Raw genomic sequence first — 27,469 nt, forward strand, 5'->3', positions numbered from 1 at the left:
GGGAAGTGTGGACCTTCCAGATGAGGGACATGGAGTGACTCACCTGGGCTCACGTGGTAGAAACAGCAGAGCTGGGATCTGAACAAAACAGATTTCCCTGCACAACTTATCAGAGCTCTTACTCTGCTGATGTCCATTGTGCACCTCCTGCCGGGGAATACAGCACAGAGGAATGCCGCACTTCTTGGGCAATGAAATCATTCAACTTCGCTTTCTCCTTCCAAGCCTCTGTGGCGCTTACTGGGGACGAGGTAAAGTGAGGCAAAGGTAGACTTGCTTTCTCTCTTCAGGGTGAGCATGTCCCTGGACTGTGGAGATTGGCGGGACCTTCCAGCTGCACCCCAGTGGTTCATGAGCGTCTAGGTTTGGTTTTTCTCCTGAGTGACATTCAGTTCAGTTCCCCTAGTGTCAGGGGTGCCATCCTCTTTCTCCCCGAGCCAGGGTCTCTGTGGCCCGTGCCCCCAGCCCTGCTCCCCCGTTGGCTGTGGAAGAGGCTCCGCACTGTCGAGGCGGCACAGCTGATGGTCAGAGTGTGGGCTCCAGAGCTGGTAGACTCCCCAGGTTCAAATCCCAGCTCTGCTGTTTCTACCACGTGACCCGGGTGAGTCACTCCATGTCCCTCATCTGGAAAGCGGGGTTCATAAGAGTTTCCGCCGCCCAGGTGGTTGTGGAGGATTAGGTGAGCTCATGCAGGTGCAGAGCTTCATTGCTCAACCTGTGGTCGCGCCTCTGCTCAGCACCAAGCAAGTGCTTTATGCCACTCATTGTCTCCAGTCATCCTCGCCGTTCCCCAGGGGGCTGGGTGCTGCCATCACCACCCCATGGCAGTGCGGAGACTGACGCCCTAAGATGTGGCAGGCTCTCCATCCCAGCAGCTGCCCAGGGCCCCTCTCCATCCGGGGAATGTAGCCTAGTGGTCACAAGATGCTGCCTGCCGTCAGCAAGGATGAAATGCCCTGGTGCCCTGTCTCCTTCCCCCAAGATGGGCACTCAGGGGTGGGCATGGGTGCCGTTGCCCTGGGACCTGGCCGCTTAGTGTGGTTGCCTGGGTCAGGGAAGGGGCAGAGTTTACCAATGGGCCAGTTTGGCCAATTAGACATGTGAATTTCTGGATCTTTTGGGAGTGAGATAAGAAGCACGTGAGCCCAGCATTTCAAAGACCACAGGCGCCTGGCTGGGAGGTTCTTTTACCCCCGGCATGGACTTTGCCCAGCACTAGGCGGGCACCATGAATATACAGATTCCTGGGCTCCCCCCAGGCCCCCCGGTGGCCAATCCCCGAGGGTGGGAATCTGCCTTTTCTCACAAGCTCCTTGGGTAACTTGGGGCCTGGGTCGGCAATAACACTGTGGGAAAGTTGTGCCCTGTGTTTTGGGGTTCCCTCATTAATAAGATGCTACCCGGCCGATTGGCTTCCTTTACAATGTGGGTCTAAGCCTTTTCCTGTTAGATGTCTACACTGGGTCAGACCAGCAGGGTCTTCTCGGGAGACTGTGGATTCTGGAGTTCATTTGTTGGGCAGCCTGGTGCCCACCTACTGTGTGCCAGCCTGAATGGCCTGTAGAGACAGCCTGGTCCCTGCCCTGGGACCTCTCACCAGCATTAACATAACTCCAAGAGCACCGCTGCCTGGGACAGCACCTGGACAGGCTGAGTCCCTGGGTGGTGGCACCCATGCCCAGCTCCCAGTCCCCCATCAGGGACCGGAGGAGACGGGGCACTGAGTCAGGGGGATAGCATCTAATCCTTGTCCAGACCTTGACAGCATCCTGCAGCCACTAGGCAGCGGCTAGAATAGAGCCCCACCACCTATCAGGGCCTCAGTTTCCCCACCCGTACAATGGGCATGTTAGTGACCATGAGGCGGGCGAGCTTGTTTCCATCCTAAGGAGGCCCAACATCACAAACCTTTTCTCAGAAGCCTCATGTTTGGCACGAGGTGAGCCCATGGCCACCACATGCGGCCTCGGACCACCCAGGCAGCCTGTGCCTGTTCCCTCTTCCTCCAGCCATGGCCGTCTTGTTAGTCACCCCTAGGAACGGTGCAGCTGGGCCCCGCTCTGGCAGTGGGCGTGGGGGTGGGGGGAGACACGTGTGGGGGGGGAAGAAGCCCACAAACTCCCGGGCACCTGTGGCTCATGGAGAGCCAACTCGGAGCGTCCGCTCACCTCCAGGATGGGACCCTGCAGGAAGGAGGCTGTGTCTGCTTGTCTTCCCCTTTTATGGGGGGATGGGGAGGGGGGAGAGGGTAATGCCCATTCCCAGCACACAGGCTGCGCCCCCCAAACGGGTGGGTGGGAGAGGAGAGGAGGAGGGGCACGCTGAGTGGAGGGGCTCTGACACATGTGGCCCCACTGGGGTGGGCAGCTGGGCCCTGCGAAGAGGACGTTCAGGCGGGGCTGGGGCAGCCGAGCCCTCAACGCAGGCCAGGCCCCAGGCCCCGCTCCTCGCAGGACCAGCGGCGGCACAGCCTCTCGGCGCCTGGTTCCTCCATCGGTTCCAGGGGCTTCCTAACGGTTGGGAGGAAGACAAGAGTGAATTCATGCTGCGTGCTGAGCCCTGGGCCTGGCACCCTGTCTGTGCTCGTGTTAGGTATTATTATTTTTTAAATTTGTCTTTATTGTTGAAATGATGGTAGGTGTCCCCTTTTCCCCCATTGCCCTCCTCGACCTAGATACTACTGTTGGTGGTGGTATGTTTAATTCTCACAGTGACCCTGCCCACGTTATTGCCGGCATCTGACAGAGGAGAAACCAAGGCCAAGAAGGCCGAGCAGCTTGACCAAAGTCACTCAGCTCTAGGTACGCCTGTATGTCACCGTGGCATCTGACTCGCTCTTTGCTGAAGAGCCTTCTGAGGAATGTAGTCACCGGGGACCGGACTAGGGGGCCTGTGTGGTCAGTGTGCCCTCGCTGGGCACACGCTGGGCTGAGCAGACAGAACCCAGGACCCTGCAGCATCCTGGCCTCCGCCCGGCTGTTCTCGGCACCTCCCCTCTCCTGGGAGAAGGGAGTTGGAAAGAGAGCCCAGGCGACAGTGGGCTCCCTGTAGGACAGACTGAAGGCGCCCACGACACAGAGGTGGCCGGGGCTGCACCTGACTTTCGTGGGCTCCCCCTTCCACAAAAAATATTAAAAATCATGTTTTATGACCATGTTGGTATAAAGACAAACACAATCCTGGCTGGATTAAAAACGAAAACATTCTCTCTGACCCTAAACGGCTCATGTTTTGTCTTCTGATTTTTAAGAGACATTAAAACATTTTCAGGGCCCCTAAAAGTGCCGTGGGCCCGGGCACTGCGCCTGAAGGACACACTGGCCCTGGGCCCCGCATCCCTGCTGAGCTTCCCTGCCCAGCACCTGCCCGTGCACACCAGCCTCCTGCAGTCAGCAGCTCCTCGCCTGCACAGGAAGGAGGCTGTGTCAGGGACTGTGACCGGCACGGGCTGCGGGGGACAGAGCAAGCCTTGCGCTGTCGTGTGGCTCGCGTCCTGATAGGAAGAAGCCGAGTGTGAAGGCACCGTCTGCTGGAGGTCGGGGCCCAGGCCGTGAAGACCAGCCCGGAGTCTGAGGACGCTGCAGGAGGGCTTCTGGCTGCTTGCCAGGTCAGGACACTGGGCTTCCCCGGCTGCCTTCCGTCCCAAACCCACCGGGAGATGAAGACCGCCGTGGGCTGGGTCTCTTCCTCCTTACAGATGTGGAAGCATCTGGTCATTGGCAGCCAAGAGGAGGACTCCAGCATCCTCTCCTAGTTTGTGGGGTTCCCCTCCTCCCTCAGCCACAGAAGAAATAACTTGGGGGCTCAGGAGGGCAGTGTGGGCTAGCCTTACCTCTCTGATCCCGGAGGATGATCTGATAGCCTTGTTGCCCGGACTCACACTTCCTCCTGGTGGTCCTCCAGCTGCTGCCCGCCCCGCCCTGAGCTCCAGGGCCAGGAGGCCACTTTTGGTCCCGCCCTGCCCACCCCTGCCTCCTGGCATCAGCTATGTGGGTGTCCCGGTGTCCGTGTGCAAAGAGCCTTTGGCTCCTCGCTCCAGGCGTGGGGCACATGTGCCTCTCTCTGATCCTCCCAGATGGCATCGGATGGGATTGCCAGTCATTTAAGGGACTGAGGGCATATGCTTGATGCTCAAGCCGCAGCGGCTGCGGACGGCCTGGGAGGCGAGCCATTTGCCCGCAGCGGCCGCGGAGGATAAGCCCTGCAAAGCCAGGTTGGCGAGCAACCCGCCCCCAGCGCAGCTGCCTCCGTGGTGCCTGTTCCCTGGAGATTGCCTCACATCCTGTTTGTCCAGCAGCTGGAGCGAGAGAGGAAAGACGAGGCCTGATGGCCCAGAGGCTGGGATGGGTTTGGGCGGAGCGGGCAGCGGTGGTGGGGACGGGATTGGGCAATCGAGGCCAAGCAGATGTCACAAGTGTTAACGATGAACTTGCTTGTCAGTAGGGCCTTGGTCCATCAGGAGAAGTGGCTGGAATTAATGTGTTTTGCACCATTAACGAGGAACATTCTTACGCTGTGGGCCTCCTCAGGGCAGCTGATGGCCTTGGGCCTGGAAAACCAAGATGCCACAAGAAAACCAAGATGCCGCCCTGTCTGTGGGCGGTTGTGTCCCCTCCGTTCCCGAGAGGCCCCATTTGTGCCTGGAGCCTGCTGGGTTAGGCCTGCTGATTCTGCTCTTGCCACTGGTCCCTGTTCCCAGCTCACAGGCCTGCGTCCCTGCGCCCCCTCCCACCTGGCTCACCTCTTGGGAGGCCTTACTTCCGGTGCCTCAGAGCCTTCCTACCCCGGAGGCCCCGCAGGTGCCCATCCAGGCCCAGCTGATCCTTCCTCTGTGTTTCCCGAGACACCTGCTGGCCTCGGCGGCAGGTTGAGATTAAGTGCTCAGGCTCCGGTCAGCTGGACCAGGGTGTGGACCCTGTCTCTGCCTCCTTGGTGGCGGATCCAGGGTAGATGGCTTCGTGCTGTGACCTCACTTGACTCATCTGTAAATACGGGATCAAGAGTCCTGCCCACGGGATGGGCTCAGCACAGCGCCGGGCTCAGAGCAAATGCTCTCAAATGGTTGTTTCTTATCTGTTGGGAACCGGTGACGGAGGGAAGCAGCTCCACCAGGAATACTGTCATGGTGATGCATAGGCAGTGGGGTGGCTCCCCTTGTGGGGACATGCGGGTTTTCTTGACAAGTCTGGAAGCAAGTGGAGCAGGGGGTCAGCAAACACTGTCCGTACCAGCTAGTCAGCGTGCTGGGCTCGGCAGGTCAGACCTTTTCTGTCGCGGATCCTCAGCCCTGCGATGCCGTGTGAACGCAGACAGACAAGAGTGGATGGATGCCCGGCTGCGGTCCAGTGAGACCGGCTGCAGTCCAGAGAACAGCCGGTGGGCCGATGGGCCCGGGGCTGCAGTGTCTGGACCCTGGGCCAGAGCATCAACGGCAGGGAAGACTTTCTTCTTGATCTCGCATGTTGCGTGTGCTGGCGTTGGGGCCGGAGTCTCATCACATCACAGTTGGCAAGACGGCTGCCTCCACGCCTGAGCATGCAGGAAGGAAGCAGGTGGCTGGATAAAGGGCGCTCTCTTCTGTTTAGGGCGGAAGACATTTCCAAGGAGTCTGCAGCAGCCATCCTAGACGGGGCTGCCAGTGAGGCTGGGAAGGGGCTGATGGGCCACCTCCTGGGGTGGAGGAGGACCAGGGCCAAGGGCTGAGTAGCGCGTGGGGCTGCACCCACGGCCTCTGCCTCACTGGGGCTCCCAGGCTGGGTCCTCTCCACGCAGCTCCGAGTGGGAGCAGAGCCTGTGCAGACAGCCCCCCTGGCTCTCCAGGCAGCAGGTGTGATGGTCCCGGAGCAGATGGGCACCTGAGTGTGCAGACTGGGACGTGGACCCCACAACAGACGTCACTCTGCTTCCGTCGCAGAAATGGAAACGTAGGCCACGAGCAATCCTGTGCTGGATGCTCCTCCCGACATGCGTGGAGCGCCCTGCTGTCCCGCTCCCGGGAGGGACCAGCAACCTCAGCGTCCACGCGGGGGGATCCGCTCGGCAGCGAAGGCGTGAGCGCCGACACCTGCAACCTCGCGGGGGAACCTCAAGGACACCCAGACGGAAGGAAACCAACGCAAAAAACCGGGAGTCCAGGTGCATGAAAAGCCTGGGAGACGCAGAGCTAGGGGGAGAGAGCAGGTCAGGCCGGAGTGGGGGGAGGGCGTGACAGGCAGTTTGTCCGCCTCGGCACTGCTGACATTTTGGATCGTCTTTCTCTGTCGTGGTGCCGTCCTGTGCACTGCAGGGCAGAGAGCAGCACCCCCCCCTCCACCCCGCAGTGCCAGAAGCACCTGCCCCAGGCTGCGGAAAACAGATGCCCTGGGGAGCAGAGCGATCTCGACCTCCGGTTCCTCACACTGAGATAGAGGCAGCAGGAGGGAGTACTTTGGGGGCTGCTGGGCTACTCTGTACCCCGATAGAAGTGGTGATTGCAGGGATCCATACATGGGTTGGTGTGTCGTCTGGCCCTGGCCGGGTGGGTTAGTTGGTTGGAGTAAAAAAAGGTTCAATTCCAGGTCAGGGTGCATGTCAGAGGGAACTAATCAAAGTTTCTCCCTCTCTCTCCTTCCTCTCTCTAAATAATCAATAAAAACATATCTTTGGGTGAGCATTAAAAGAAAAAACCCTGACAGACCTGTGTATAAAAAGGGTCAATACTACTATAAGTTAAAACTAAAATTTAAAACACACACACACACACACACACACACACACACCAAGCAAAACACCAGAGAGAGGCAAACCATCTACCAAAGAAGAAACCAGCTAATTCATTGCTCTGGGCCCTCTTACCGGCCAGTCAGTGGGCCAGACAGCTCTCCATCACTTTCCTCCTCGTGCAGGAGGTCAGCTCTAGTCATACAGCTGGTAAACCTTTCCGTCCTCTTGGCAGATAAAAGCCCCGTTAAACTCGAATGCCAGGTAAACAACTGATAACTGCTTCATATAAGTATGTCCCCCATATTGCAGGCGTGATTCACTTATCTGAGATTCAAAATTAGCAGGGCATCTGTATTGTTATTTGCAAAATCTGACAACTCTATTCTTGGAGAAATCTCCAGGGTTTTAAAAAGAGATGTTAATGATTTTCTGAGAAAAGGGAAGAGGGAGAGAGAGATAAAAACATCAATGATGAGAGAGAATCATTGATGGGCTGCCTCCTGCACGTCCCCAACAACAACAGGCATGCGCCCTGGCCAGGAATCAAACCTTGACCACCTGGTTCATGGGTCATGGGTCAACGCTCAACCACTGGGCACACCAGCCGGGCAGTTTTTGTTTGTTTGTTGTTTTTAATCTATTAACCATTGGTTACAATATAAGCCTCTTTCAACTTTCCTAAAGATACACACCTATGCTAAAATAAAATGTATGTCTTTTTTTTTCTTTTCTTTTTTTTCATTTATTCAGCGACCTCAGTCTCTCTGCCGATTCATTCAGCTTGGCTCCCTATGCAGTTTGACTTGCCCCAGGCATTTAAATACAAATACTCGAACCGAACACTTGCACATGCGAAGTGGAGCCTGTGTATGTAACTTCATGAAATGAAAATGAGCTCCTTCCCAGCCGACCCACAGGTCTTCGCCCCTGACATGCTCTCCTGCCCCTCCCGCGGGCATTGACATAAAATGAACTTTACGGATGAACCTAACCTCATGTTCCGTCTTCCCTCCCACTATAGTCACGCTGGCTCACGTTGGGCCTCCCCCTCAGGACTGATCTGTGGGGCCCTTCCTCCGTGGGTCTCCTTCCCAGTGGGACCCCAGGGCGCATAGCATCGCTGGCCCGGACACCACGCAGGAATACTTGTAAAGAGATGCATGCCTTGTATCGGTGGCTGGTCGCTACTCCATGCCACCCCTGAATTTAATTATCTTGTCTGATAATGCCCCCCAGGGCCTCTCCGGTTTGCAGCTAAAGGCTCGACTGCAGTGACTTGTCGGCATGACGGTCGGGGAGGGTGTATGCATGGCCCCGGCTCTCTACCTGGGACGTTTTGCCTCCCAAGGGCACTGGAATGTGTTTTGGGAGCAGCCGGTGATGCTCCTATACACCCTACAATACCCACGCAGTCCCCAAAGGGCACATTCAGCTCCAACCCTCGTGCCGGGTGGAGAAGCCCCTGTGTCCCCAGTGGCCCGTTTGGTGACCATATCTGGGCCCAGCATACAGGCCAGCATGGCCCACGCAGGCCGGTCCGCGGCAGGTGCGGGTGCAGAGCCCCCAGAGACCCTCCTCTTTCTGCTCCATCGCCCATTTCCCTGGCCCTGGCTGTCCTGAGGGCCCAGGAGGAGGCCAGCCCACCGTCCGCCATCGCGGGAAATGTAGGGGCCACGTCGTGTTTCCAGGCATTTTTATTTTGCCCTTAAAAACCTTCCAGGGGGGAACGCAAATCCTAGGAGCTTGGCTTTAATGGCTCCTTTTACAGAACTGCTCCAATTATAGATGGTGAACTCCGAGAAACCCCGCTAAAGAATGCAGGAGAGTGAACGTTAAAGGGGTTAATTTAGGGGGAAATAGTGGCGGATGGGGAGCTTGGTCTTTGAAACGCCCTCGTTGTTAAAAAACCAAAGCAAACCCCTGGTGCTGGCCTGGTCCTTGGGAGGCGGTTTCCTGCCTTCGCAGTCTGGAGGGCTCCAGGTGAAGTTAATTCCAGATGCGGATGGGCCAGGATTCCCAGAGCAAGGGTTGCTCTGGCCTCGGACCCCGCACCCAACGCGGTGTCATGTCTGTTGTGGTTGCGCAGCCAGAGCTGGTCAGGGTTTGCCCCTCGCTTCCATGCCGGGGTCCTCGATGGGGCGTTCGGTCTCTGGGTTCGGCTCTCTTTGTCCGCCTCTTGCGTTTTCTTTCTTTGGAACGCCATCACCACCGGCATGACACTATATACATGTTGGCCAGTGGCTTCATGGTTGCCAGAGCCGAGAGAGCGCCCGTTTTCCCATCACCCCCACCCACCGGCAGAGCACAGGACATGGCGACTGCTCCATCCGCTTCCTCCCGCTGGTCCCCGGGATCCCATACCCTCCTGGTGCCTTTCCTCCTGTCCATGTGCTCCCAGATTCTTCCTCCCGGCACTCCCGCGCAGCCTCTGCCCCGGGCCCTGATCTCTCAGTGGCGGAGATGGGCACCTGGACGCAGCCCGCACATGGCGTGTCCAGCTACACGCTCTCCCCAGGGAGCTCGTCCAGTCTCCCCGCCGCCTGGCCGCAGCCCCGAGTCAGCGTTTACCAGGCGCCTTCGAGGTGCAGAGCTCTGCTCTGAGGAGCGGCTGTGTGGAGTGCCAGGGCCGGGGCTTGAACTCAGGGAGGCTGGCACTAGGCCGGGGCGGGTCTTGGTCCCCAGTCTGTGTCTCCCCCAGATCAGGAGCCAAACCCAAGCTGTGATGTTCTGCCGCCACCTTCCACCCTCCCTGTTCTCTGTCTCCCCTGCCCCACCTTGTTTTCCCCCCCTCAGTAAATGGCCCCTCCCTTCTCCCAGGTGCTCAGGCCCAGAGCGAGGAAGGCCCGTGTCTTCTGACCTTTTATATCCGCTCCCTCAGCACTTCCCTCGGTTTCCCTCTCCGGGCAGACCAGGCTGGGCCGTTCCCGGTCGAGGCGTTTTATTCTAGTGACGTGACCCTTTGGTGAACTGGGTGAAAGGTACATGGGGTTTCCCTGAAGTCTTTTTTTTTTTTTTTTGTGCAACTTCCTGTGAGTCAGTAATTATTTCTAAACAAGACATTACAAATAAAATAAATTCTAAAAGTGGATTTAAAAATGCACTCCTGAAGACCTGCCCCGGCCCACCTCCCCCTGGTCTCTGGCTTCTGTCCTCGGCCCCACAGTGCAATCTCCAGGGGCAGCCCGGGCCGTCTTTTGCAAACAACTCAAGTTGTCCACTGCTCAGCTGTCCATCCCTGTGGTTTCCGCTTCATGCAGATCATGAGGCTCCTGGGGCTTCAGTAACAAAACACCACAAACTGGGGGCTTAGGACAACAGGACTTTAGTCTCTCCAGCCGGAGCTCAAAGTCCAAAGTCAAGGTGCCCAGGGCTGTGCTCCCTCCCCAGGCCCAGGGAAGGGTCCTACCGTGCCCCCCGCTCCTGGTGGCTCCGGCGCTGCTCAGTGTCCTTAGGCCATCGTGTGTGTGTGTGTGTGTGTGTGTGTGTGCCTCCACGTGGCCTTCTCAGGACACCAGTCATCGGCTTAGAGCCCTTCCTAATCCAGTATGACCTTATCTTAACCGATTTCATAGGCACAGACGCTATTTCCAAAGGTCACCTCCTGAGGTTCTGGGACATGAACTTGGGGGGACACTATTCAACACAGTAAACAGAGTAAGGCAGAGTGCTCGCTGGTGCCTTACGGTCCCCACCACTTTCCTCCTGACTGCCCCCTCACCCCCAGGCTCTGCTCCAGCCCGGCGGCCAGTCTCCTGAACACATCCACCTGGCTCCCGCCTCCGGGCATTTGCCTTGGCAGTGCCCTCTGCCTGGAATGTCCTCTCCCCAAATATCCTCATGGCTCTCCTCCTCCCTGCTACCCGGTCTGTGCTCAGATGGCCCCTCCGTGCACAGGGTGGTAGACATGAGGGCGGCTTGCAACCATCCCCACCTTCCCTGGCCCTGAGCAGGATTGCCCCACCTCTTGAGATTAGATGGATCACGTAACCTGCTGTGCCCAAGGAAATGTGAGTGGAGCTTCCTCTCGCCCGGCTGTGCCCCCTCCCGCTTCAGCTTTTACCCTGGGATACCTGCCCACCTGCCCCACCAGGTTGCCTGCCCAGGGGACAGTTTTCTCGGCGTGGTTCCTCCCTGTGCTCTCCGCTCCCAACACAGCCTGGCACAGAGCCAGCGCTGAATAACAGAGGCCGGTGGACGATGCAAATGCGTGAGTGAACTGTGAGGCATGCATGCAGCCCCCCAACCACCTCTCCTGTAACCGTCTCCTATGCGTTTGGCTGCTTCCGATCTAGGGCAGAGCATCAACCCCAAGTTGGCGGGCCTGATCGGGCGGCACGGGCCCCAGAACAAGCAGCCCTTCATGGTGGCCTTCTTCAAGGCCACCGAGGTCCACCTTCGCAGCGCCCGCTCCACGGGGAGCCGGCAGCGCGGCCAGAACCGCTCCAAGACGCCCAAGAACCAGGAGGCCCTGCGGATGGCCAACGTCGCAGGTACGCCGGGGGCGGGAGGGCCCGCACAGACCCCGGGACCCACACACGGGGCCCAGCGAGGAGCCACTCGGGAGCCACGTGTTCCACCGGTGGTTGTGGAGCCAGTGCTGCAGGAAACAGCCCCCAGCCCTCCTGACAGCTCACCCCTTGGCTGTCCACCTCACGGTGGCACTCAAATGCAAGTGCCAGACTCGAGTATAACAAGAGGCCAGCCGTGCACGTTCCCAAACAGACAAAACAGTGGTAACAGTGCGTGAAGGGAAGCTCTGAAACCTGTGGGGAGATGCCACACCCTCTTCCCAGGGAGGCTGCTGCCCGGGGAGCCGGGAGGATGAACAGTGGAGGACTTTGCTGCATCTTTAATTTTATTTCTTTTTAAAAAAATATATATTTTATTGATTCTTTTTTACAGAGAGGAAGGAGAGGGATAGAGAGCTAGAAACATCCATGAGAGAGAAACATTGATCAGCCGCCTCCTGCACACCCCCTACTGGGGATGTGCCTGCAACCAAGGTACATGCCCGTGACCGGAATTGAACCTGGGACCCTTCAGTCCGCAGGCCAACGCTCTATTCACTGAGCCAAACCGGTTAGGGCTATTTCTTAAAGTGAAAAATATTTGAAACTCCTAACGAATTTGTGTATTTGTTAAGTGCAGGTCTCCCCTCTGGTGTCTGTGGGCGGCCCTGTCGGAACGGAGCTCCTAGCTGAGCTCAGCGGTCCTGCTCCTGGGCCTGGGGTTGGTCCCAGGAAGCACAGGGGCACATGGGTGTTCAGAATACACAAAGCAGCCACATCCCCAAGTCAGCCTTATCTCGTCAACAGCTGGTTTTGCCTCACCCAGCTGATTTTGGACTTTCTGTTCAGTTTCCTTTTCGAGGGCGAAGGGCAGTACGGGTGCTGTGGCTGGCGAAGGTTTTAGGCACAGGCTTTCTGAGCCCACAGGCCCAGATGGACCGTGCTGGGTGTGGTGGCTCCCGAGTTTGTGCACAGGGCTTTGCAGGGCTTGTGTTCTGCTAGGTGCATCCATCCTCTTCTCAAAGGAGTCTGTGATCCCCCACATTAAAAGCCAGCGGACCCCCTGAATTTGTGTTGGAAACCCCCAGGCCATGCTCTTGGGGGCTCGGGGTCCACGGTGAAAGCCAACCATGGTCTGCCCCAGGGACTCTGGTACCTCAAAGTCCTCCATACTCCGTTTCCCCCACCACATCCCCGTCAGGTCTCTACTTACATAACCCCCAGGACGGGGCTCTCACTACCTCACATGCAGCTATTCTTTCTTGCCTGGAACCTGTCTCCTTCCTGTGGATTTCTTGGCCCTGTCGGAAGTTCAGCTAAACTCTGCCTGGAAGTTTGATAAGAAAAGAAATACTGAGACCTGGGCCCCACCGCAGGCTTAGTAAACCAGAATCTGTGTGTGGGTGTGCGAGTGTGTGAGTGTGTGTGCACATGTCCTGGGGTGCTTCGCCTCTTGTGCCTGCTGGGAGTCCTCCTGCAGGGCCACGCAAGTTGGCCTCTCCCGGCAGGCAGCCCCCTGTGCGCTGGAAGGAGACGTGCTCCAGCGTGCTGCCTGCTGCCCTGCCGGCCGGCCGGAAGCTCTTTCCTGCAGGCTAGCCCGCCCCCAGGCCTTGCGCTGCTCTTCACAGGCTATGGTTTGGGGATGAGAGACTGGGGTCGCTCCCTTCCCTCCACACCCTTCTCCCCACCCACGTTTGGACCCAGCTCCCTGGTAATTAGCCCCTTTCGGCAGCTGACCCGCGGGGGTGGGAGCTGAGCCCCAGCACCAGTTCTAACTCGTTAGCTGCTCAGGCGGGGGCTCCTGGCGGTGGAAGAAGCAGCCTGCCTCCTGCTCCTGCTGGCTGTTGGGGTGGGAGGGGCAGGACTGGAAGGGCAGGGGGGCTGGGGCCTACTTCTTGAGCGTCCCTTTTCTTCCCTTTCTGCACCAACATTGCCAGCTGCTTGGGTGTGAAGCCATAGGAGGGCTCCAGGAGAAGAAAGTGCCACGACTGATGAGCCATGTCTGCCGTGAGCAGAGGAAGGACAAGTAGCAGCCTGGGTGCCACTTTCCAACCCCGTCTTAAAGCAAAGCAGTGATATTTGGCTTCATGTTGAAACCCAAGGCCCGACAGACCAAGGCCACGAGCAGCTCATGGAGCTAGTGTGGACAGGCAGCTGTGTGTGCACGTGTGTGAGCGAGAGAGTGTGGATCAGACAGAGAGACGGATCTCGATGTGTTTACCAGTCCTGAATCCGTACCCACATGCCTGCAAAGCTCACGCACTCCTGGAAAGCCCCAGTGCATCATTCCATCCTCAGAGAAACCTCAGAGGCTTTTGCTGGAAGATCAGTGTGGTTTGACTTCCTGCCTCTTGTTTCTTCCTGGTGGGGGTGGTGATGGGGGCTTTGTCCCAGGCCCTGTCTTTACCCTCTGGCTGGCCTCCGTGGCGAGGCTGGTGGAAGCAGGGCCCTCGGGCAGCCTCCTGCAGCAGCCTCCTGTCGGGCATGGATGGGCTTTGACTCCTTTATGGAACCCGGGCAGATGTGAGCATCTAAACCCCACCTGGGTATACAAGACACCAGAGTTGTCGGAAGGATCCAGAGGGTGCTGTGAGCTTGGACTGTGAGAGCAGGAGAGCTTGGCACCTCCGTGCGGGACTGTTGGCCGGGGGTGGGAGTGAGTTTGCAGGCCATGGGTCCTCCAGCTGCGTTTATGTCAGAAAAGCCCCCCTCCAGCGCCACACCCGCCTAACGCGTGCGCTGCCGTTCCCCCCGCGTTCTGCTCGCCCGCAGAGAACAGCAGCACCGACCAGAGGCAGGCCTGCAAGAAGCACGAGCTGTACGTCAGCTTCCGCGACCTGGGCTGGCAGGTAAGGGGTGGCCCCGGGCTCCCCGATCGTGTTTCTCTTCTGCATCGAGTAAGGCCCTGGTTTCAAGTGTCCAACCAGGGCAGAGGATTTAGGGGAGGGTATGGGGGGCCTCAGGAAACCCAAGAGTGGAAACGTGGCTATGACTCAAGCTGGAACGGCAGCCCTAGCACTTTGGACGCTGGACCCCCCCCCCCCCATTCTGCCCATTTCCTCCTGTGCTGGCTGCTCAGGGTGCCAGACCCAGCTGCCCTCCCTCCCCTCCCGAGACTCACATTCCCAGGCAGAGACCGATGGGCCCCGCCCGGGTCCAGCACCTGTCCCTGACCCAGCGAGCTCTGCCAGGGGTGGGGTTGTGCTATAGGAACATGGCTGCCCCACCCCCCCACCCCCCCACCCCCCGGAGCCAGGCGGATGGAGGGAGGTGAAGGGCAGGGGATGAGTCACAGCTGCTCAGGGTGTCTTTGACTTGGGAGCCCCGCAGTCTGGCCCACAGGGGGAGGGTTTTGACCTGCCCACGTTTCCACGGGCCCTGGACACGGCCCTCGTGGCCCCACGCTCTCCTCTCCCCGCAGGACTGGATCATCGCGCCCGAGGGCTACGCCGCCTACTACTGCGAGGGGGAGTGCGCCTTCCCTCTGAACTCCTACATGAACGCCACCAACCATGCCATCGTGCAGACCCTGGTGAGTGGCCTGCACCCCAGCGGGTGGGCGGGGGCAGCGGGGCGCCAGGTCCTCCTGGGCTGCGCTAGGCTGGGGCGCGAGCAGGTCTCTGCCCAAGGCCACACCATGACTTTCAAGGGCCCCGTTCCCTGTAAAACAAGGTTAAGAATTCTGTGTTGACATAAAGATATGTTTAATCTTTGACCCTCACGTTGACTTACTTCTCCTAATTTCAAAAGAAATTAGAACAGTTTTGTGAGTTCCTAAAGGTACAGTGGGCAACAGTCCCTGTGCCTGGTGGAGAGGTGGCTGTGGCCCCACCTCTGTCTGGGGGCTGCTGTCCTGGTGCTCCACAGTCCCTAGTCCCCCCAATAGTGCCCGGTCCCCCCATAGTGCCCGGTCCCCCACAGTGCCCGGTCCCCCCCATAGTGCCCGGTCCTCCCACAGTGCCCGGTCCCCCCATAGTGCCCGGTCCCCCCACAGTGCCCGGTCCCCCCCATAGTGCCCGGTCCCCCCACAGTGCCCGGTCCCCCCCATAGTGCCCGGTCCCCCCACAGTGCCCGGTCCCCCCCATAGTGCCCGGTCCCCCCCATAGTGCCTGGTCCCCCCACAGTGCCCGGTCCCCCCCATAGTGCCCGGTCCCCCCCATAGTGCCCGGTCCCCCCATAGTGCCCGGTACCCCACAGTGCCCGGTCCCCCACAGTGCCTGGTCCCCCCCACAGTGCCCGGTCCCCCCATAGTGCCCGGTCCCCCCACAGTGCCCGGTCCCCCCATAGTGCCCGGTCCCCCCCATAGTGCCCGGTCCTCCCACAGTGCCCGGTCCCCCCATAGTGCCCGGTCCCCCCCATAGTGCCCGGTCCTCCCACAGTGCCCGGTCCCCCCACAGTGCCCAGTCCTACCACAGTGCCCGATCCCCCCCACAATGCCCGGTCCCCCCACAGTGCCCGGTCCCCCCACAGTGCCCGATCCCCCCCACAGTGCCCGGTCCCCCCACAGTGCCCGGTCCCCCCACAGTGCCCGGTCCCCCCACAATGCCCGGTCCCCCCACAGTGCCCGGTCCTCCCACAGTGCCCGATCCCCCCCACAATTCCCGGTCCCCCCACAGTGCCCGGTCCCCCCATAGTGCCCTGTCCTCCCACAGTGCCCGATCCCCCCCACAGTGCCCGGTCCCCCCACAGTGCCCGGTCCCCCCCACAATGCCCAGTCCCCCCACAGTGCCCGGTCTTCCCCACAGTGCCCAGTCCCCCCACAGTGCCTGGTCCCCCCACAGTGCCTCTTCCCCTGGGTCATGGCTGAGAGTTTGTCCCCTCCCACAGCTCACATCCACCTCCTGGCCTTGAACTTCGCAGTCACTCAGGGAATTTACTATTGTTGAGGGTCTACTATCTGTGGCCCCTGCAGGGGGAGCTGGGGACCCCGCGGGGCCAGCAGGGCCTCGTTCTCCAGGGGGGGGAACAACCAGGAAGCAAATGAGCAAAGGCCAGAGGGCGGACGTGGCAGGAAGATGGCCCACCAGGAGATTAGGATAATGAGATGGGCTGGGGAGCCAAGGCTGCTTTCAGGCTGACCTTCCATGGGGTCATGGAGGATGCAGTGATAATGAGATTCTTAACAAGGCGCCCAGCACCGATGACACAGATTACACGTTACTTTTGCTACCAAACCAACAGCAATCGCAATGAGTTAGGGACTGTTCGTTAGCTTGGAATCAGGGGCTCAAGGACCTTGGTTGTCTAGCTCCCTGCCCTGAACATTGTCTGGGCCTTTCCTGACAACTGCTCCCCCTCCCTGGCTTGAATGCTCCTGATGACAGGCAGCTCACTACCCAGGCCCATCCCTCTCCCACAGCTCTGTCTGTTATGGGGCTTTGTGCCTCTTTTGTTTAGTGTTGGCCTCCCTCTTCCCTTGTCCCACCCCTTTCGCTGGGACCAGGCTCTGTCCTTAGGGGGACAGCCTCTTTGTCCAGCATTGCTTGCCCAGGACCCCTCCCCCAACAGCAAAATCCAGCTCCCGTTTAGGATTGAAAGTCCCTGCGCTGGAGATGAACAGGCCCCCAGCCTACTCTGTGGCCTGGACCTGCTCCCCCGTTCCCAGAGGTCCTGCTCCGAGGACCCAGAGGTGATGGGAGTGTCCCAGGCTGGCAGGGGCCACACCGCTCCCCTCCGGCCCTGCCTTTATGGCCTGTGACCACCCACTCAGCCCTCGCTTCATCAGAGACCTCAGGCTCAGATGGACCCTCCGATTATTCTGAAATGAGGGTCATGTTTTCAAAGGGGGCGAATCCTTGTCATCCAGGAACCCTAGGGAGAAACAGAGGGAGCGAGCTGACATCGGGGATTTGCTTTAAAGTGATTCCCGGGTGGAAAAGATGGGGGAAGGTTCAGATTTTAAGGCTGTGAGCAGTCATCCACAGTGCTGGCACTGGGCACTCGTGGTGTGTCGGAAACCTGGAATTTCCCCTAAAAACAAACAGAACCGAATCTCCAGCCTGTCCCGACTGTTGGCATATCTGACTGCGCTGCTTTGGTTGCTGCAGTCAGTTTGTGGCCTGAGAAGAGAGGTGTTCAGTTTTCCCCAGTCCTCACTACTCCGTATTGTCTCACTCCTGGCCTCATTCACTCATCAGTGACACTCCTGTGGAAATGTAGGCGTTTGAGTTTGTTTACCCCCTGACCTTGTCCTGTGTAAGGACACAGAAGCCCTGAGTGCGAGGGGCCGTAAGCCTGAGTGACTGGCCGGCCTCGTCAGTCCCACCTTCTGGATGGCCTGCTTTCTTGTTGATGTCCGTCCACCCAAGTGTTTGCCCAAATTCCTTGCCTCTTACTTTTATTGCTCAAGAAGCAAAATAGTCCAGTGTGGCCTAGCCCTGCACCACGCAGTGCAGTCCTATTTTACATGCAGCTCTTGAGCACTTGACATGCGCCCAGTCAGGGTTTTTTTTTTTTTCTTTTTCTTTTTTTTTTTTAATATATTTTATTGATTTTTTACAGAGAGGAAGGGAGAGGGATAGAGAGTTGGAAACATCGATGAGAGAGAAACACCGATCAGCTGCCTCCTGCACACGCCCCACTGGGTATGTGCCCGCAACCAAGGTACATGCTCTTGACCGGAATCGAACCTGAGACCCTTGAGTCCACAGGCCGACGCTCTATCCGCTGAGCCAAACCGGTTAGGGCAGGGGGTTTTGAAGACTTGGTACAAAAAAAAGTAAAACATCTCATTAGTGACTTTTTAATGTTAAGTATATCTTGAAGTAATAATATTTTTGAAATACCAGGTTAAATTAAATATGTCATTTAAATTAACTTTACCTGTTTCTTTCCCGTCTTTTTATTTATTTTTTATTTATTTTTTTTTATATATTTTATTGATTTTTTACAGAGAGGAAGGGAGAGAGATAGAGAGTTAGAAACATCGATGAGAGAGAAACATCGATCAGCTGCCTCCTGCACATCCCCCACTGGGGAAGTACCCACAACCCAGGTACATGCCCTTGACCGGAATCAAACCCGGGACCCTTCAGTCCGCAGGCCAAGGCTCTATCCACTGAGCCAAACCGGTTTCGGCTCTTTCCCGTCTTTTTAAATGTGGCTGCGAGAACTTTTAAAATGACAGGTGTGACTCTTGAATAGGACAGATCTAGCTCAGAGGTCAGCAACCTTTTCCTGAAAAGTGCCAGATGGTAAATGTTTTTTACTTTGAGAGTCATAGTTGCCATTGCTCCACTCTGCCCTCATCTGAGAGTGGGGCTACATAAATGAATGGGCGGGGATGGGTGCCAATAAAACTTTAGTCACAAAACCAGTCGGCTGGGCAGGATTTGGCCTGTGGGCTGAGCCTGGTCCAGCTCAGTGGTTCTCAACTTGGGGCGGTTTTGCCCCCCAGGGATATTTAATGTCTAGCGACATGTGGGTGCCGCTGACCTTCGAGCCCAGGGGTGCTGCTAAAGGCCCACAGTGCACAGGATAGCCCTGCAAGAGAGGGCGATCTGGCCCCACGTGTCCGACCTGGCCACTGACTTCCCTCGTGTGCTGCGCAAGCCTCTGTTCGGGCACGTGGGTCCCTCATCTGTGAAGCCGGGATGATTACAGAACCAAGTTAGTGACGCAGAATGTGCTCAGAACCGGGCATGCTCAGTGAGTCATTTTGCCCAGGCGGCGCGTGCCCCTGACACACATAGGAGGCCAGAGAGCAGGGCCCGGCCCCTTCTCACCACGGCCCACGTCTCGCTGTGCGTTGCAGGTCCACTTCATCAACCCGGACACAGTGCCCAAGCCCTGCTGCGCCCCCACCCAGCTGAACGCCATCTCGGTGCTCTACTTCGACGACAGCTCCAACGTCATCCTGAAGAAATATAGGAACATGGTTGTCCGGGCCTGTGGCTGCCACTAGCCTCCTGGAAGGCAGGCCCTCTGGGGCCACCTTTTCTGGATCCTGCGACTCACCACCAGGTCCCCGGCCCACCGTGACAAGGAGCCAGGGGGCCGGCCGCCTTGTGCGAGGCCTTCCCGTCCCCCTCCCCAACGTTAATGGCGTAGGAGCGTTAAGGATTTGAGAGGCAAATGGCTTTTGATCAGTTTTTCGTTGTCATCCTATGGACAAGATCCTATAAGCTGCTGCAAGTAAAACCTAACAGGAAAAAAATTCTATAAAGAAAAACTGCCCGGCCACGGCCCTGCACTGACTCGTTCCCGGGGCAGTTAGGAGCGCCCCTCACCCAGGACCCAGGGTGGGAGGAAGGGGCGCAGGGAAGGGTGGGCGTGTCGTGTCTGTGCTGAAGGAATGACGCGGAAGTGCCTGTAATACATGTCCCAATAAAACGAATGAATGAAAATGGTTAGGATGTTACAGATATATTTTCCTAAACACTCTGTCCGCATTTCTTGGTTTCCCCTGATTTCATAAACAGAGGCTGTGGCTGGCGGAGGGCGGGGAGGCCCCTCTCCATTCCGCTTGGATTTCATCTGAGGTTTCCAGAGACCCAGCCTTACGTAGACTTGCCCAAACCCAAGATTTGGCTGGGAGGGGGAAGCGCAAATTCTGCTCAGAGGAAAGGGCGTGCTGATCTCGAAGGAAAAATGCGTGTCGTCATTCAGCTGGGCGTGTGGTGGCCCTGCGATGGCCCTGCCAGATGTTCGCAAGTGCTCGTCCAGTTCCCCGGCTGGGACATCCGTGTGGCGCAGCGTGGAGGACGGCAGCGTGAGCACAGAGCCGGCGGCTTGACCCTGAACGCTGGCCAGCGTGGCCCTGTTTAAAGAAGCCCCCAGGAAGCCTAGCCCTCCATAAGGCTACTCCCCATCCCCCAAGTAGGCTTGTCTGTCGTGCAATGACCGCCGCTTTTGAAGCCCGGGTTCAGTCTGGGCCATGGGCCCCTCTTCTCATGGGCAGACCCCTGCTGAGGGCTCCTGGAAGCCCAGCGGAAGCTCTGCTGGGCGTAGGGTGAGCAGGGCCAGATCTCCAGGGGAAGGACCTAGAGCCTCGGAGAGTGACGTCCTCACCGAGTGTCCTGATTGGGATGGCTCCTGGTGAGAGCCTTTCTCGCCTTGGCCAGGGGGGCCCCCTAAACAGTGTGCACCGCCTCCCGCTGCAGCCCAGGGCTGGGGAGCACAGGCTCTCTGTGCACAAAGACCAGCGTTACCCAGAAGGCCCTGGGACAGGCTCTGGTGGGACTGTTCCTCTGTCGTGATTAAGTTTGTTTCTGGAAACTTGGGGAAAACTTTTGTTTTTCACTTTCTTTTGCTTTTTCTTCTTCAGTAGCTTGGGCTGCAGCCTTCACTCTGGCTGGTCCACAGGGAAGAGTCGCTGTTCCTGTTACATTTATTTCATCTGTTGGCAGATATGGGGGGTTTTGTGTGACCCCCTCTTGGTGCAAGTTTTCTCACCTCTGGTTCGCATCGTTTGTACATTGAAACGTGTAAATAGTTGTTACAGAACAAATTATTTATGTCCATCAGAAGCTCCTTTCAGACCCTCTTCCAGCCGCTTGTTTGGGACGATGAGCTTGCTTCCCTCCAACCTACTTGTTTTCTTATTTAAGACTATTTATTAACGGTCGGACCAATGTACCTTCAGCTGTTGCGTAGAGCAGTCCTCAGCGAAAATTCTGTGTAAATAGGCAAAATAAAAAGCGTTTTGACTTTGCAATAAAAGGAGACCTTCGGTTCTGGTTCCTGGGCCTGTGTATGTCTGTGTGTGTTGGTTTTTTTTCTCTCAACTCTGGTCACTGGCGTCCCCTTGGTCTGCTAGGAGCTCTCTGCCTGGCCTCCGCCATTCACACACTGTTTATCCTCCAGGCCCGGGGAGGAAGGGGCACTCCCCAATATTTGGTGCAGCTGTGTGGGGCGCTGGGCAGGAGAGATGGAGCCCAACAACAAATGTGAACTTGGTAGGCTCGACTACAAAGATCCTTCCCTGAGTTACATGTAGCACAGCTGTCAGCAGCTGTTTCAAAGAGGCAGGGGGTAAATTAGCTGTGTTTACTGCTAACATAGTTGAAAGGTTTAGTCATCCCAATAAAATAGAGGCACAAGAAAGAAAGGGAAAAAAAAGGTGGGAGGGGCGCGTACACCCAAAAGTTTTGAGCAGCACAGGCTGCAGAGCCCGCATGGTCCGGTGGTTTGGGGGCTCCAGGCCCCAGCTGTGGGCGGCCCACCTCAGGCCTGTGAAGCGGCCAGGGGCCACTGCCCCAGCCCGCAGAGCAGCCACACGCGTGGGACAGCCTCCTGGGTTCCTTTTCGCTTTGAAGTGCACGCTCAGGTCGCCCGATGGGTACTGGACTCCCGGCCATCACTCGGCCAGGCTGCTGTCTCTTCCCTGGTGCCGCAAACAAGCGGCAGCTTTTAACAAGTTCCAGGCCCTGTGATTGCCCAACCCCTGTCATTGTCCTGATGCTCATTTGAGCTCTTGGTCTGTTTCCAGGCTCAAGACCAAAGTTGCAGACCAGGGGCCAGATGTGGCCTGCAGACGTGTCTCATTCCCTGCATGGTGTTTATACTTTTTTTTTTTTTTAAGTGAGTTCATTTCCAACATGTTTTAGGAAATCAGAAAATTGGGGTGAGGAAAAAAAATCCCGAATTCTGGCTTCTCCTTGAGAAATTGGCAGGTCTGGCCTTTCTCCTCCCTGTGTTGAAGCTCTTGGCTGGAGGCAAAGAGCAGTTGTTGCCACAGTCTCCACTACTCCCTATTACCCCTCTCCCAAAGATGCACATGTCAGTTGCTGTGTTAAAAATTGTAGATACCTATTTATTGGTCTCTATGAAGAGTAGGAAAGTAAGAGGTTGAGAGAGCCACACACTTCAGGAAGAGCTGATGACAAACCTTTCGTTCATCCCTGGCTCATTTCCCCCATTTTACACCCAGTCAGGCTCCCACAGGCTGTTGTGTGTGTGTGGCTGCAGCGCCACAGAGGGCCTCATCTTTTGCCCTCCCCTTCCCTTCTCCTGGTTTCTATCTCTCCTGCTCATTTCCATCTTAGGGCATTTTCCGTTGCTGCTGCTCCCAATCCTGCTCACAGAGCACCTGCATCAGGTAATGCTGCTCCCACCACAGGGCCTGACGTCACTGCCTGTCATGCTGAGAGGGACAAAGAGGTAAAGAAATTACTCAACACCCCCAGCTAATCACTGCTGGATCCTGGGATTTGACATTTGAACCCGAAGCCTGCGCTTACACAGAATAAAAGTTTATTTTCTCTCCCTTAAAAGAAGTCTGAAGGTCAGCCATCCAAGATCAGGGTGGCAGCTCAGCGGTGCCATTTGGGATCTAGTCCCTTCCCACCTTCGCCTCATGATCCAACGTGGCTGCTGGAGCCCCAGCCATCATATCTATAGTCCACCCTGTATGTGCCCTTTAAGCAGCCATCCCAAAGGGTAGCCACACAATATCCACGCCTCACTAGCAAACACAGTCATATGGCCACACCTAGATGCAGGGGAGCCTGGGAACAGCAGTCTTTATTCTGGGTGGCCATGTACGTAGCCAAAAATCAGCAGCCAGGGTCCTATTGCTTTGTGGAATTTGTGAAAGGGAAGAGGTTAGCAATTAGCTATGTGTATTAGTTTTCTATGACTGCATAACAATCACCACGAACTGGCTGGCTTGAATCACCAGCTATTCATTACCCTTCACCCATGCGGGTCAGCAGTAGGGGTAAGGTGTAGCTCGGTTCTCTGCTCATGAGCTCAGAGGGCTGACATCAAGGTGTCAGCAACTGCATTGTCTTTCAAGCCCATTCAGGTTGTTGGCCAAATCTCATTCCTCGCAGATGTAGGACTGAGGTCCCCACTTCCTTGCTGGCTGTCAGCCCCGGGCTCTGTCAGCTTCTAGAGGACATGCTCACATCCTTTCCACGTGGTCCTCTCACACATGGCAGCTTGATTCTTCAGAGCCAGGAGACTCGCCTCCTCCTTTTAAGGCTCACCTGATTAGGGCAGGCCCACCCAGGCTAATCTCCCTTGGATGAGCTCAAAGTCCATTGATTGGGGGCCTTCATTGCATCTGTGAGATCCCTTCCCCTGTGGGAGTGAAGATTGTATATTGGGCAGGAGTCTTGGGGTCATCTTCGGATTCTGCTTGCATAGTAGCTAAGCTGCACTACACAGTGGGGGGTACCTGAGGGAGAGCGGACCCTGTGTCCCGGCCCCAGCCCTGTGCGCAGGCAGGAACACACCCATCCTCTGAGGATCCTCAGGGTTACCTCGTGCAGACATCTTCTCCTCGCCTGTGGACCGGTTCCTCCTGGCTCAGACCCCTTCAGGACTCTGGCACCAGCCTCTCTTGGTCTTAGATGTGAGGAAATAAAAATAGAAGAGGGAAAACACAGACCTCTCCCAAGCCTTTGGAGTTGTGACAGCTGTTTGGACAGAGGCAAAGTGCACCTGGGCTGAGAACACAGCGCTTCCTCCACTGGCTCTGGGTCTTGCCACCTGTCCCCGTCTCATGCACCCACCCCACCATGCAAAGCCCCGCCCCCGTCTCAGACACCCACCCCACCAAGCAAGTCCCCACCCCGTCTCATGCACCACTCCACCATACAAGGCTGGGAGCTCAGCCTATGCTAAGTGCCTGAGCCCTGAGGCATGGTTTCGGGTCACGTCACAACACCAGCACCAGGACGAGGCTGCAGGACTAAGCAGACAAGCCCCGGGTGTGGCCAGCTTCCCAGGCGGCCGAGTACCACTCAGGGCCCGGCTCTGAGCAGCCTGGGTCTGGGTGAACGCCTGCTGCTGCAGCCCCAGATTCTGAACCTTTCAAACAAGCCCCATGACTTCATTTTGCTCTGAGCCCCTCAAGTCCACTGGGGCCTGTGCCCAGTGGACAGAGCAAGGACTTTTGTGCCAGGCCCAGGGTCCGAGTGGGCCTGTGCCACAGTCACCCTTCAACACATGCACTGTGGGCACCTGCGCTCTGCAGATGGGTTCTGGGCGCGGAACACACGCCGTGACCTTGGGTGCACATCCAACCACAGGCAGAGCAGGTGAGCAGGTGAGGAGTCAGGGAAGTGGGACCACGTGGAGCTGGGAGGAGGTGGCACAGGGCCCAGGAGGAGACGGAGGTACCCCAGTCAGGGCTCAGGAGGAGATGGAGGTACCCCAGTCAGGGCCCAGGAGGAGACGAAGGTACCCCAGTCAGGGCCAGCAGGAGACCTGGGACCAGCAAAGGCTGCTCAGCCAGAGGGTTTCTCAGACAGGACACTGACATTTGGGGCCAGATACATCTCCATGCGAGAGGTGCCCTATGCCATGTAGGGCGTATAGCCCCCCAGCCTCTACCCACTCGATGCCAGTAGCGCCCCTCGAACCACCTGTGTCCCCAGACCTTGCCACGTGTCCCCTGGGGGCACATTGCTCTCAGTAGAGAACCCCCAAATTGGACTGAGCTCAAGCCAACGGGGCAGGCGCTCTCACCCATCCTCCTGCACCCCAGCCCTCTCCTCCCCCACACGCTGCTCCAGCGGCACCCCTCCTCGCGGTTCACACCGTCGCCCCCCCCCCCCCCCCCCCGCCGGGGCCTCCTTCCTCAGCGCCTCTGCTCTGCCCCGGCCAAGAGAGCCCTCCCTCAGCCACGTCAGGTCCTGTCCCCACACCCCGGGCCCCTGTTGGCCACGGCGGTCTCCACCTGGCCCTTCCTATCCTCGTCCCTCTGCTTCTCTCTCCATGATGCTCATTGCCACCCAAAAAGCGGAATGTTTTACTTAATGGTGTGGCTGTTGTCTTCTCACCCTCCGGGGAGCAGGGGTTTGGTCTGCGTGGGTCACTGTGGGTGTCCCCAGTGCCCAGCCCAGGGCCTGGCACACGGCAGAGCTTCCTGGACGAGTTTGATGAATAAGGGTCATTACTGTTATTAACAGGCCCGGCCCCAGTAGCTGACGACCTTGGAGAGGCTTCACCCCTGTGCCTCCCCCCTTCAGTCAAGGGCAGAGCGGGCTCTGTTGGCTCCTCTGGGCAGAGCCTTGGCAGCTGGGCAGCAGTGGGGGGTCGGGGTCACCAGACCACGTTTTCCTAGGTGCCCAGGACGCCTCCAGCGCAGCAGTGCGTGGCTGCTGCCTCTCACCGAGCCCGGCAGCTCTACGCCCTCCACTCTGGGGAAGGGGCGGCTGGGGGAGATGGGAACGAGGAGCTGGCCTTGCATCCTGCTCTCTTTCCCAAACTCATGTCATCATTCGATGCCACAAGCACGCCACCTAGCAACATGCTGATTCCCAGGAGAAGGCTGTGCGTTGGGTGGGGGTGAAGGTGGCGGCGGGCGATGCTGCAGACGCTGGCTGCCCTTTGCCCAGAGGCCCAGGCCCTCGTAGGTGCCCCTCGATGGTGCACGTCCTAATTAAGTTATAGAAATGCTGAATAAAATGGTTTCAGTTGCTAAGGCCAGCAGAGAAATGGCATACTTTAGCCCTGACCCTTTCTGAGCGGATCCAGACCCAGGATCTCTCCATTTTAGGAGGTTTTAGCAGAAGTTGTCTTGCCCACTCAGCCCAGCCCAGAGTTGCAGCGCCACGGCCTGGCCCCTTACCTGGCACCACAGCTCGCCTGTGGTGGGTGGTCACCCAGAGGTGCCCTGAGGGGCTGGAAATAGTCATTGCTCTGAGCACCCTCCTTCCCAGCCGCCCTTGGGGAGGGCGGTTTTCCGGCTCAATGGCGCCTCTCCAGCCCCCCAAGCAAGCCCTGGCTTTCGTTCGCCCCTTGTTGAGTGCGTCGATGAGGGAAAGGCTGACAGATGGCCGGGGCCCATCCCATCCGGTCCTTCTGAGTGGTCCCTAAAAAAACACCATTAGTGGGGCCCAGCGGAGGGTCCTTATCTTTGCAGCGGGCCTGCTGATAACGCTGGTGGTACTCGCAAAGCCTGGGCCAGACGGGGTGGCCACCACAGGGTCTTTGCTTCCCATCAGCCTGGTGACCTCCGGGTATAAATAGTCACTCGGCTCGAGGCCGATGGGCAGGTGTGGTGTCGGGGGCGGAGCTGGCGTGCCTGGTCCTGGACACCCCCTGACACTGTGTGCACAGCCGGCGGACTCACCACATATGGCTTTCCGGCTTTGCCAGCCGAGACCTCTCATCCCTGCCGCGGGCTATGAGGCGCTCACCTTGAATGTCCTGCCCAAGCCTTTGTCACCTGCCTATGGCTCACCATCCCAATGCCGCCCTGGCTGTGACATTGATTATTCCTCCTCCCGGATTTGGAAATTAGGAACGCCAACAGGGAAAGGTGACGAACTGCCCAGAAGCCCCACCTGGGCCTCCCTGATGGAAACACCACACACGTGCACCCTCCCGTGTCCTGCAGGTAAATGTCTGCCTGGGCCTCTCCACACTCGGACTCACTCTCCGTCTGTGCCCGGTGCTGTGCTGGAAGCAGGACACGGGCAGGAAAAAAGACGGATGAGTCCCGCTCTCCCGTCTCCCGCCTCTCGCCTCCCGCCAGACAGGGAGGACACAACCAGCTGTGGAACCAAGCAGGCAAGCGACATGCGCGAAGCAGAGAACATGGCAGTAGCAGCGACAGCAGCCAGGGACATGGGGGAGTCGCCGAGGGCATAGCGCTGCCAGGGCTGCTTAAGGATGGCTCTCCAGACATGGCACCTCCGAGAAGGTGACGTTTCAGCTGGGACAGGACGACAAGGGGAATCACCGTCAGCCCAGCCCCCAAGGCCCCCAGAACCAGGGAAACAGGATCAGGACTGTGTGGCCCTTCCCCATTTTCTATTGAGCTCTGAGCGGTGGCAGGAAGGCGCACACTCGGCAAGTGGCCATTCAGAGTGATGGTCTCTGCACCTGGACAAATCCACAAACAGCATCACAGTCCCCTGCGCCCCTTTCCAGCCATCACCCTGCCCCAGGGTGACCTTGGCCTGGAAGCCTCACTCTGTAGAGTAAGCATGTCAAACTCTCGGCCCAGCCAATATAACAGTATGTAAGAAACGTTTTAATAAAAATTTTGTAACTTAATCTTCACAATATCCTATTATACATAATCCTATATAATAAAAGGATAATATGCAAATCGACCAAACAGCAGAACGACCAGTCCCTATGATGTGCACTGACCACCAGGGGGCAGACGCTCGACGCAGGAGCTGCCCCCTGGTGGCCAGTGCATTTCCACAGGGGGAGTGCTGCTCAGCCAGAATCCGGGCTCATGCTGGCAAGCACAGCGGCAGTGGTGGGAGCCTCTCCTGCCTCCATGCAACACTAAGGATGTCTGACTGTGAGAGGGCACAGGCCAGGTTGAGGGGACACCCCCGCCCCAGTGC

General features: G+C 57.7%; 1 protein-coding gene across 1 annotated transcript in view; it reads left to right on the forward strand.

The window, feature by feature from the left end:
• Positions 1–20,888, forward strand: part of BMP7 (bone morphogenetic protein 7) — a 76,719-nt gene extending 55,831 nt beyond the window's left edge. The window contains exons 4-7 of the mRNA XM_081096926.1: positions 10,995–11,192; positions 13,983–14,059; positions 14,632–14,742; positions 18,964–20,888. Of these exons, the coding sequence (XP_080953052.1) occupies positions 10,995–11,192; positions 13,983–14,059; positions 14,632–14,742; positions 18,964–19,113 (536 nt within the window). The 3' untranslated portion in view covers positions 19,114–20,888. The remainder of the gene's footprint in view (positions 1–10,994; positions 11,193–13,982; positions 14,060–14,631; positions 14,743–18,963) is intronic.
• Positions 20,889–27,469: the final 6,581 nt, after the last annotated feature.

Source organism: Myotis nattereri, assembly GCF_964212035.1.
Source record: "Myotis nattereri genome assembly, chromosome: 8".
In the NCBI taxonomy this organism is placed as follows: Eukaryota; Metazoa; Chordata; class Mammalia; order Chiroptera; family Vespertilionidae; genus Myotis; species Myotis nattereri.